General features: G+C 41.8%; 1 protein-coding gene across 1 annotated transcript in view; it reads left to right on the forward strand.

The window, feature by feature from the left end:
• The window catches only part of LOC103069381 (zinc finger protein 264), a 79,480-nt gene that overhangs the window by 26,857 nt on the left and 40,183 nt on the right, over window positions 1-12,440 (forward strand). Inside the window, exons 5-6 of the mRNA XM_007457500.1 lie at window positions 1,034-1,743; window positions 1,828-2,475. Coding sequence (XP_007457562.1) covers window positions 1,034-1,743; window positions 1,828-2,475 — 1,358 coding nt within the window. The remainder of the gene's footprint in view (window positions 1-1,033; window positions 1,744-1,827; window positions 2,476-12,440) is intronic.

A 12,440-nucleotide genomic window follows, 5' to 3' on the forward strand; every position in this document is an offset into this window, starting at 1 on the left:
TTGTTACAGGCAAAAGATGCAGAGTAGAAGAGGGGCCGGGGGTGTTCCAGACACGAAGCTTCCATATCTTCGGCATCTCGTTACCTCCTGGAATCGATATCTGGCAGTATGTGCACGGAGTGTTGCCAACCCAGGAAACTCACCAGAGCCTCGGTATCCAGATTTTTGTTGAGTTTTCATTACAGAAGCATGATTGAGTCATTGTACATGGGACTCAGTCTCCACCCTTCTTCCCTTTCCAGAGATCCAGCTGATAACTCGTGGTTCAAAGCCCCAGCTTTCTAATTACACGTTTGGTCTTTCTGCTTTGCCCAGACCTTACCCAGACCTAATGTCACCTCTTTAGTATAAACTATCTAGGGGCCCATAGTGAGTCATCTGTTGTCATAAAGTATCATGTACATCCCTAGGGACTCACCATGAACAGCAAAGACATGCTTGTCTCTCTGGAGATACCCAGTTTACAGGTTACTTCCTTAGAGCTGGGGCAAGGACCATACTTCTCTTTGGAGATAGTTGAATTGGCATTATACACTTCCTGTCTTTTATCAGGACTGCATTAGATGCCTTTTCCTAGTGGTTTTTTGTTTTGTTTTGTTTTGTTTTCGGCCGTGCCACTTGGCTTGCAGGATTGTAGTTCCCCCACCAGGGATTGAACCTGGGCCTGGCAGTGAAAGCACAGAGTCCTAACCACTGTATCATTATGGAATTCCCTTTTCCTAGTGTTCTTACAGCAACATGGGATGTCTTCAATTAAGGGAAACTGAAAGCCCACAGAGGCATTATTACTCTGTCCAGCCAAGCCTGTGAAATTGTGGCGTTATGTCCATTGCAGACTCTCTTACTGGGTCTGGCTTTCAAGGTGTCAGCAGTCTAATGACCAAGAAAGAAAGAAGTTACAATGTTGAGATTCAGAGGTAGCAAAACAGACACAGAGGCACTGTTTTCATCTCTATCTTTTTCACTGAAATGCCGATTTTGTTTCTTCCTTGTTGGTATTACTAATGGGCCTTGTTTATTGGGTTTCTTTCAGTTGACAAAGGAAAACCCAAGACCACAGAACCTACCACTTGTGAGCCAACCCTATTTGAGGGAGCCTCTATCCAGGAACTAATACAAGGAGGCCCAGGCAACTCCCAGTTCAGACAAAGCAAGGATCAGGATGGGCTGTTGGAAATGCAGGAAGGACGCTTGGGACCAGGGCTGGACCCCCAGAGGGAGAAGCTTCCTGAGAAAATGAGTCCTGAGCATGGCAGCTTAGGGACAGCTGGTGGTGTGTGTTCAAGGATTGTAGAGGAGCTGGTCCCTGCAGAAGGTGCTGTCCACGACCATGACTCATGTGGATCTGGTAATGATCACATGATTCAGGAAGAGGAAAGTATCTTTAAATGCAACGAATGTGGGAAAGTTTTTAACAAGAAACACCTTCTTGCTGGACATGAAAAGATTCACTCTGGTGTGAAGCCCTATGAATGCACAGAGTGTGGGAAAACCTTTATTAAGAGCACACACCTCCTCCAGCACCACATGATCCACACCGGGGAGAGGCCCTATGAGTGCACAGAGTGCGGGAAGGCCTTCAACCGCAGGTCCTACCTTACACAACACCAGCGGATTCACACTGGAGAGAAGCCTTACAAGTGCAATGACTGTGGAAAGGCCTTCACCCACCGCTCCAACTTTGTCTTACATAAGAGGAGACACACCGGGGAAAAACCCTTCGTGTGCAAAGAATGTGGGCAAGTCTTCCGACACAGGCCAGGATTCCTTCGACATCACATCATCCACAGTGGTGAGAATCCGTATGAGTGCTTTGAATGTGGCAAGGTCTTTAAACACAAGTCATACCTCATGTGGCACCAGCAGAGTCACACTGGGGAGAAGCCCTACGAGTGCAGTGAATGCGGTAAAGCCTTCTGTGAGAGCGCAGCCCTCATTCACCACTATGTCATCCACACTGGGGAGAAGCCCTTTGAGTGCCTCGAGTGCGGGAAGGCCTTCAACCACAGATCATACCTCAAGAGGCACCAGCGGATTCACACTGGGGAGAAGCCTTTTGTGTGCACTGAATGTGGAAGGGCCTTTACCCACTGCTCCACTTTTATCTTGCATAAACGGGCCCACACTGGAGAGAAACCTTTTGAGTGCAAAGAATGTGGGAAAGCCTTTAGCACTAGGAAAGACCTCATTCGGCACTTCAGCATCCACACTGGGGAGAAGCCCTTTGAGTGCACAGAGTGTGGGAAGGCCTTCAACCGCAGGTCAGGCCTCACCAGGCACCAGCGGATTCACAGTGGAGAGAAGCCCTATGAATGCATGGAGTGTGGGAAGTCCTTTTGCTGGAGCACAAACCTCATTCGACATGCCATCATCCACACCGGAGAGAAGCCTTATAAGTGCAGTGAATGTGGAAAGGCCTTCAGTCGTAGCTCATCCCTCACTCAGCATCAAAGGATTCATACTGGGAGAAACCCTGTCAGTGTGACAGATGTAGGAAGAACCTTCACCAGTGGGCAAACCTCAGTCACCCTCCGAGAACTCCTGTTGGGCAAAGAGTTTTTGAATGTAAACACCGAGGAAAATCTTTTGCAGGAGAAAACACCTACCATGACATCTGATCATACATACCAAAGAGAAACCCCACAAGTATCTTCTCTGTGAGAAAACCTGTCACGGATCATCAGTAGTTGTGTAAAGACGCATTGTAGAAATTGACCCAGCCTAGAGCCTTACTCTACATCTGAGAGTTCATCTGTGAGGGAGAGACCAGTGTTTATTGTGCACTAAGGAAAACTTTAGCTACGTTTTTCCCTTAGTTTACACTGTAGTGTTATCTCAGGAATTTTTATAAAAAGAAGGTGGAAACTTAGATGAAAAAATGAAATGCAAACACAGTTTGAGACTTCTCTGTCAAGGTTATGGCACTTTGTCATGGATCCCTTAGTTTACTTGGGGTGAGGGGAATGTTATTTCACAGGCAAAGGGCCTTGACCCTTTATGTGTCTTATATATACATTCATTGCTGTCCAGTATTAGGAGAGTTAGACACTTGAAGCCAGGTATTTAAGTAGATAAAAATACACATATGACACACGGGCACGTTTTATTGCACCAGTTAAGACTGTTTTAGGCTTTTGGTTTTTTTAAAAAACAAACGGTTCTTTTGGTGGTTTTAAACACCAGACATTCAGACTTTTTATTGATTCAATCTGTTGTTTAATTTCTCTAGCTATACGGTAAATCTTAAAATTGGGTAAAGTGAATACTTTATTATTTAAATTAACTCCACTTTCCTAGTTCCTTGGTCTTGCCATATAAGTCTTAGGATGCAAAAAAACCTTGCTCACGTGTTTATAGAAATTGATTTAAACCTGTAGAGCAGTTTGTTTAAAAGCAGCACCATGAACACAGTACATGGTATGGTGTTTCATGTATCTAAGTAATTCTTGATATTTCATTACCATTTTATAATATTGAACAATACAGGTTCTGTACATTTTTGTTAGGGTTTATGTCTAGGTTGTTGGTTTTTTTTTTTAATTTTTAGTGATTTGTAAATGGCTTTTTTTTTTTTTTTTTTTTTTTTTTTGGGGCCGGAGGCTTGTGGAATCTTAGTTCTCCCACCAGGGATAAAACCCAGGCCCCCTACAGTGAAAGTGAGGAGTCCTAACCACTGGACTGCCAGGGAATTCCCTATTGGCATTGTTTTAAACTTTCATTTCCACATGATCTTTAGTAGTATACAGAAAGATAATTGTTCTGGGGGGTGATATTTTAGTATCTTGCAGCTTTGGCTGAACTCAGTTATTTCTAGCCATTTCTTTGGATAGAATCCTTGGTATTTTCTGCATAGAAATGTCAACTGCAAATAGTTTTCTTTCTTCCTATTTGTATACGTATCATTTCTTTTTCTTATGCACTTAGCTAGGACTCTCAGTATGATGTTGAGTAAGAGTAGTAAGAGAGGACAACCTTGACTGGTTTCTGATATTGGGGGGAAAACGGTCAGTTTTTCATCAAGTACAATGTTAGTTGTAAGTTTTGTTTTTTTTTTCCATAGAGTTTTCCTGTCAAGTCTAGAAAGTTTCCCTCTGTTAATTTGCTGAGATTTTTGTTGTCATGAATGAATGTTGGATTTTGTCAGATACTTTATCTCCATCAGTTAATGTGATCATCTGGTTTTTTTCTTCTTTAGCCTATTGATAAAGTGTATTACATTGAGTTTTGAATATTAAACCAGCCTTGCATCCTTGGAATAAACCCCACTTGGTTGTGGAGTATAAATTTTTTAATATATATTAAAGCATTCCATTTGATTATTTTTTTTGAGCAGGTTTTCCTATAATCTCTTGATTGATGATATGTAGTTGTCATTCTTTGCTTGTTTTTAAGTACTGTCATTGTCTGGTTTTGGTGTCAAGGTGATAGTGGCTTCCCAAGTTCTGTTTTTTAGGATGACTATGTAATTGTTTTTAATTGTTGTTTTAATGTTCCGTAACATCCTCCAGTAAACCATTTGAGCCTGGAGATTTTCTGGATACTTTTTAGTTACATATTATTTGATAAGTATGGAACTATTCAGAGTATCTGTTTTCATATTGGATAAATTGGATAGTTGGTCCTCTTCAAGGAAATGTTTCATTTCATCTAACTTTTCTTATTTGGAGACTTGTTGGGAGTATTCCCTTATTATCTTTTTAATGGCAACAGGGTCTGTACTTATATCGCATTTTATTCCTGATTTTGGAAATACGTCACCTCTCTTTTTAATCATTGTCAGTCTTAGACATTTACCAATTTTACTGATCATTTTGAAGAACCAGCACTTTATTTTATTGATTTTTCTCTATTGCCTTTCTGGGTGTTTTGTTTTTGTTTTTGTTTTGTTTTGTTTTACCGCACCACGCAGCATGTAGGATCTTAGTTCCCCGACCAGGGATCGAACCTATGCCCCCTGCATTGAGAGCACAGTCTCTTAACCACTGGCCTGCCAGGGAAGTCCCTTTACCTTTCTGTCCTTAATTTCACTGATTTCTGTTCAGATCTTTATGATATCATATCTTCTACTTTGCTTTGGTTGTATTTTGCTCTTTTTATTTTTTGAGGGATGCTAAGATTATTGATTTGAAACTTTTTCTTTTCTAATGGATCATTAAGTATTATAAAGTTCCTTCAGCACTGTTCCAGCCTTATCCCACAAGTTTTCATTACAATTTATTCAGTTCTGAATATCCCTTGATTCCCTTAGAGACTTCCTCTGACACCCATGTATTATTCAGAAGTATATTGTTTCATTTCCTACTGTTTGGAGCATTTTCTGGTATCTTTTGTTACTGATTTATTACTTGTTTCATGTTTGGTTTGTTTAAATTTGTTGAAGTTTGTTTTATGACCCAGGGTGTGGTATATCTTGTTCTGTAAGGCTTCTCGAAACGAATGTGTATTCTGCTGTTATTGGGTGAAGTTTCTATAAATATCTGCACAATCCTCTTGGTTGGGGTTATTGCTCAGATTCTTTACATCCTTGCTGACTTCTGTGTAGTATTTCTGTCGCAGAGAGAGGGATGATGAAGTCCTGAAGTATAATTGAGAAATTGTCTATTCCTTACAAGCTCTATAAGTTTCTGCTTCATGTATTTCAAAGTTCTGTTGTTTGGTGCATACACATATAGGATTGCTATGTCATCTTGGTGTATTGACCCTTTAATCATAATAAAAGGGTTCATTTTCTTGCCTTTGAAGCATACTTTATCTGATATTAGTATAGTCACTACTGCATTTTTTTTTTTTTTTTGCTGTACGTGGGCCTCTCACTGTTGTGGCCTCTCCCATTGCAGAGCACAGGCTCCGGATGGGCAGGCTCAGCAGCCATGGCTCACGGGCTCAGCCGCTCCACGGCGTGTGGGATCTTCCCGGACCGGGGCACAAACCCGTGTCCCCTGCATCGGCAGGCGGACTCTCAACCACTGTGACACCAGGGAAGCCCACTACTGCATTTTTTTATTAATGTTTGTAGTTTATATTTTTCCATAATTTTATTTTTAACATTATCTACATCATTATATTTGAAGTAAGTTTCTTGTGACAGCATGTAGTTGGGGTCATACTTTTTTTTTTATCCATTTTGCCACTTTTAATTCGTAGGTTTAGATCATCTAAGTTTAAAATAATTATTGATATGTTAGAGCTTAACTGTACTATTTTATTAATCTTTTTTTTGTGTTTGTTCCCTTTGTATTATTCCTCTTGTTTTCCAGTTTTTATTATTTGGGTTCCCCCCACCCCATTTCCTGTGGGTTATTTTAACATTTTTTAGAATTCCATTTGATAACGTCTGTAATGTTTTTGAGTATATATCTTAATTTTCTTTACGTATTGTATTATGTATACATAACTTATCACAGACTGTTACCCGCATTTTAGCACTTTGATGTATAGAAACCTTGATTCCATTAGGTTCACCTACATTCCCTATTCTTAATATAATGGTTGTAAGTATTTTCTCATTGTATACTGAGAACTATATTGGATATTGTAATTTTTGCCTCAACTTTTTTTTTTCCCCCACAAAATTCATGAGAAGCATAGTCTGTTTACCTCTACTTTTACCATTCCATTGTTGTTTCTCCATTCTTGAAGTCCCAAGTCTTCTGTTAACATTTCCATTCTGTTTGGCAAATTTCCTGTGGCCTTTTTTCTAGGGTATGTCTGCTGTTAACAAATGTTTTTTCTTTCTTCATCTAAAAATGTCTTTATGTTCACTTCATTCCTGAAGGATATTTTTGTGCGACATAAGACTTGGGGTCCACAGTTCTTTTAGGACAAAAGTAAACATGTCTGTTTTTTCTTCTGTCCATCTTTTGTCCAGCATGGTTTCAGATGAGAAACCTGCCTTTCAACCCATTGTTCCTCTATTTGAAAGGCATCCTTTCTGTCAGGTGCTTTCAAAGTGTTTTTTATTATAATATTCAGTTTATGATGTGTCCTGGCATAGCATTTTTAGGGTTTATCCTGTTGGGTGTTTTCTCAGCTTTTTGAATCATGTGTATGCCCTTTGCCAAATTTGGGAGATTTTTAGTTATTTTTCAAATATTTTTTCAACCCCACGCTTTTTCTCCTCTCAGGGACTCCAGTAACGTGAATGATAATTCTCACATTCTTGTTCCATAGGACCCTCAGGCTCCCATCTTTTTGTTTCCACCAGTCTGTTTTTGTCTGTTCCGCACATTGATTAATTTTCTTTGATCTCCCTTTGAGCTCACTGGTTTCTTTCTGTCTCATATATAATCTACTATTGAGCTCACCCAGTGAGTTTTCATTTTGGTTTTTGAATTTTCAAGTTGTTTGATTTCCACTTGGTTCTTTTATACATCTTCTGTATTTTTGCCTAGCTTATAATGCCAAAGAAGGACTCTGAGAAACAGGCAAAACTGTATAGTCCAAGGTCATGGTTCTCTGGTGGTTTATCTTGATGTTGGGATAGAAATCCTAGATTAACTGGAGAAATGAAAAGCCTGGTATCCACAAGAATTTCTGAGAACAGATCTTACAACTGAGACCTGTAGATTGTTCAGAGTTGTGTTTAAGATGTCTGGATTCTCCGTGAATCCTACTGTCTTCTGCCTTGTTGCCCAAGCCAGACACACTTTGCAGCCATTTTTTCATATCACCCACATCCAGCCACTGTCCCATTCTGTTCTTTTTTCCTAGTAGACACTCAGTATATGTGTGTTCTAGTGAATGGCTACATGCAGCAGGGAATTTATATTATAATGTTTGGCTCCCTCACAGTGTTTACACAAAGCTGTGTATATAGTTGGCACCGTATAGAACATGTGTTGACCTTGAAGAAAATCTACACAAGCTTTTATGGCCAGATCATAGTCATAATGAATGATTGTTTTGGGTCATCAGAGACCACCCTCAGTTTCAGCAATTTGCTGATTCACAGTACTCTGCATATTTTTACAGTCAACAGCTGTGCTTTATTACACCAAAACGGTGCAAAGCACACTCAGCCAAGGGAAAAGGCACAAGGACTGAAGTCCAGAGGAAACCAGGGACAATCTGCAGTGGTCCTGTCTCAGGGAAGTCACACAGGACGGGCCTAATTTAAGCTCCATCAAGGAGTTAACAGCAATAGATTGAAATGTCTACTGGGGAAGCTAATTAGACCCAGTGCCCAGGGTTTCTTGGGGACACTAGCACATACCAAATTCTAGACCTCTAGAAGGATAGATAGATCTTTGGCATTAAGCCACACAGTCAAACAAAAAACTTGGGCACACTGAGCCACTCGTCATTTGTGGGAATGATGGGAAATCTCCCCAAATCTAAGGTCCCAAACCCCAGCCCTTGCAGAGGTGAACCTTGCAAGCTCAAGAGAATAGCAGTCTCAGGCCTACTGTGTTACATCTTCATAGTGACTTAAATGGTACTAAGATGCCGATTAATTCAGATTTCTGTAACAAACATTAAGCAAATCCAGTTTCCTACAACAAAAAGTGAGTCATAACTCTGAGGTGAAATTGTTGTAAAAAAAAAAAATCAGTAAGCCAAAGTAGAATTTAACAAACTAGCCAGGATTTAATTTAGTGATGACAAAGTACAGAGGCAGTCTGGTGACAAAGTTCCTTATCTCTTCCCAATATTAATATATGTATGTATGTGTATGTGTATGTATATACACCACTTGAGGCCATATATATGTATATAAATGTGTATAGACCTAATATATATGTATTTCTGTGTGTGTATATATATACAGATACATGGCTTCAAGTGGTCTGACTTGCAAATACACCCACTGCTTGCTTACCCTTATCTATAAAGATGTAAATGCCAGATCAATGCTGTGTGTTCCTATAGCACGTAAGTCAACAATTTCTTGTCTTTGTTCCTGCTATTGATGCTGTTTGCCTCTGTCTTCAACAAAGAGAGAAATAAGGAATATGTGCATCATTCAGTGCACCTGACAAGATTTCATTAAAGACTTCGTTTCAGGTTTAGTCGCCTTCATGATCTATGTGTGAGTTTCACTTGGGGAGAGTGGGAGCCGGTGGCTCCAGCGGGGAGGGCCCTTGCTGGAGACATGGTGCTGGACCCCTACAGGAATCTGGTCTCTGGGAGTATGTGCCTCTCCCCTTTGTACTCACACTCTGGCCTGCAGATGACCTTTCCTGTCTCAGTTGTGGGATGGCGGGGGCAGGCGGGTGCGGCTCTGGAATGCCCAATGGTGTCATCCTTGAGAGTTGAGGGTTAAAGATTTGTAATCTGCTCACAGGTAGGTTACACACCTCACAGTTAAAGGTCTAAATGGTAGATGGGCAACTTTGCCTCCCTCAGAGCAGTGTCAGTGCCATGGGCCCTGTGGTCTGACTTCCTGTTGGTACTTCCTGACCTGGTTCTTACCTGCTGGAAGACTTTTTAGAAAATTCCTGGCCACTCCTCCTTCCCTTTGTTTTGGATATCCATGTGTTAAAGTATGTGCTTTTATTCTGAAGTTCTAACGTTTGGGACCTTGCTGATCCTGTAGAGACTGCTCCTAGAGCTAGCTGATTCCTCCAGATAATTTTCCCCACTGGGTGTGCCTTTTAAATGCAAACCAGCCATTCCAGAGCCCAGACCCCACTACTACTGCCTTTATCAAGTTCTCATGCTTCAAGACCCTTCCCTAGATCCCAGGAAACTAAGGACAGCCCCTGCACTCTGAACTGTGCTGAAATTATCCCAGCTAGCTAATCCTAAACCTACTTAGCCTGCTTGCTTCCCGTGGCCCACTGCTCCCAGTGAAAATGACAACACAGTCTTTGACTACACTTTGCCTCCATCCTTTTGCCTCTGACTCCACTCTAGTGCGTCCCCATGTGACCATGTGGAGCATGGCGTGACCTCATCTTACAGAACTGTATTTCTTCAATGGCAATCATCTGTTGGCCTCATATCAGGTTACTAAATCCTACATTTTAAAACTGCCTGAAAGTGTTGAGAGGATAAATACTAGGAATATAACAGAGCAAATCAGGCATTTCCAGAAACCAGGGTGTCAGTGCACCCAGCCAGATGCAATCTTTAAATTGGAACGGCGTGGAGAGTCATGGACAGAGGAAAGAACAATGCCAAGGAGAGGCTGTCCAGGTGAGCAAGTAGAAAGCAGGTATTTGACAGGCCAAGGTGTTAGTAAGATGCCACCTACCTCCACCCCCTGGTGTTTGTCTTTTAGAAAGATGGTTCCAGATTCCCTTCTCAAAGTCACACACTTCAGACAATGACCAAGCGTGACTAACTGGGGGCCACAAATTCATTAATGACAACTTCAGATATAGTCTCCCTGTATGATTCCAACTTTCTGAGACGTGAAGGAAGAAACGCCTTTCTGTGTGCTGTCTCCCGAGTCCTGCTACATCATTTGTTTTCTTGTTCACCTGGTTAACAGGCATCCTCATCACTTTCCCCCCTTGTCCCTTATGGCATCTGTAGCCACGTGGTCTTTCAACCTTTCTGCTTATTATTGCTCATTCTAGTTCCATTTCATGCTCTTGATTTTAGGTATAAATCTTCATACACATTTGATGTGCTCTCCTCACTTTCTCCTTAAAACCTGAAATCACACTTAAGCAATCGTCAACATTTTCCACATCGTAGTCTGCCCAATGTTTGCTGTGCCTGTGATCTCAGCTGCCTAAAGCCTCTTTCTCTGCATGTTCTTTTGTCCTTCACTCTTTCTGATTTGTCCTCACACATTGCCTTGAGTGTCAGGCACCACTCTCTATCCCACATCTCACTTCTTTATTCCTCCCTCTCCCTTTAACTGAGGAGTCCCCTTGGACCTATTTTCCTTCCCTTGCGATTATTGCACTTCACCATTACCTCTTCTATTTTTCTCCACTTCCCAAGCCTCCCTACCTTGTGAACCTCCTTGGTACAGTCCCACCCTCTACACCACTCTGGCCAAGGTCGGTGGTGACTCCCATGTTTATAAAATTTAAGCCCTTGGGGCTTCCCTGGTGGCGCGGTGGTTGAGAGTCCGCCTGCAGATGCAGGGGACGCGGGTTCGTGACCCGGTCCAGGAAGATCCCACATGCCGCGGAGCGGCTAAGCCCGTGAGCCATGGCCGCTGAGCCTGCGCGTCCGGAGCCTGTGCTCCGCAACGGGATAGGCCACAACAGTGAGAGGCCCGCATACCGAAAAAAAGAAAAAAAATTTAAGCCCTGTCTTTCTTGAGACTGAACTTGACCCCGTTGACCACTCCATTCTTGAAATACTCTTTTCCTTTGGTTCTGTAACATCACTCTCCTGGGTTTCTCTCTCCCTCTTTCTTTTTTTCTAACTTGCTAGCTCATCCACTTCTAGTCACCCATTCAGTTTTTAAATTTCTAAATACTTTTCATAGGCCTTTTTCTCACTCTGGTCTCTCCCAAGGCTTCATCTGCACCCTTGGCTTCAGTTATCTTCTTTACTTTGAACAAATTGAAATTTATTTTCCCAGTCCTGACTTATTGGAGCTCTAGACCTGAACCCCTGATTTTCTTCTTACTGTCCCCACTTGGATGTTTCAAAGATGTCTCATTCTCCACTTGACTTTTTAAAGATTCCTAAAGTGGCTTCCACTTCTCCCTGATTCTAATCTACTTTTATTTTTTTTAAAGAATGAGGTAAGGCCATGTCTTTATTTTTTTAATTTTTTAATCAAATATTAAGTTTTTTAAATTTATTTTTATTTTTGGCTGCGTTGGGTCTTTGTTGCTGCACGTAGGCTTTCTCTAGTTGCAGCGAGTGGGGGCTACTCTTCATTGCAGTGCACGGGCTTCTCATTGCGGTGGCTTCTCTTGCTGTGGAGCATGGGCTCTAGGCATGCGGGCTTCAGTAGTTATGGCTCGTGGACTCTAGAGCGCAGGCTCAGTAGTTGTGGCGCACGGGCTTAGTTGCTCGGTGGCATGTGGGATCTTCCAGGACCAGGGCTCAAACCCGTGTCCCCTGCATTGGCAAGCAGATTCTTAACCACTGCGTCACCAGGGAAGCCCCTGATCCACTTTTAGTCTTGCCTCTACACTACATGGCACTGTTTGGTTACCAAGGATGGAAATCCCAGGGGACTTCCCTGGTGGGCCAGTAGTTAAGACTCCAGGTTTCCACTGCAGAGGGCAGAGGTTTGATCCCTGGTTGAGGAACTAAGATTCCACATGCCACGCAGCACGGCCAAAAAAAAAAAAAAAAAAAATTCCTTACTCAGCCTGGTTACCTCTGTTTCCTTATCCCCCACATGCAAAGTTGCCAGTTTTGCCTCTTTAATGCCTCTCAAGTCTATCTTCTTCTCTGTAATCCACCACTTCCTTCCTAGATCATAATACCATCATTTATCACCTCTAATTCTGTTTAGTAGTTAGGTCTTGTTTTACCCATGTTTCCTCTTCAATCTATTCTCCACAGTGTAACCAGAG

This window comes from Lipotes vexillifer, unplaced genomic scaffold, assembly GCF_000442215.2.
Source record: "Lipotes vexillifer unplaced genomic scaffold, Lipotes_vexillifer_v1.1 scaffold995, whole genome shotgun sequence".
Classification (NCBI taxonomy): domain Eukaryota; kingdom Metazoa; phylum Chordata; class Mammalia; order Artiodactyla; family Lipotidae; genus Lipotes; species Lipotes vexillifer.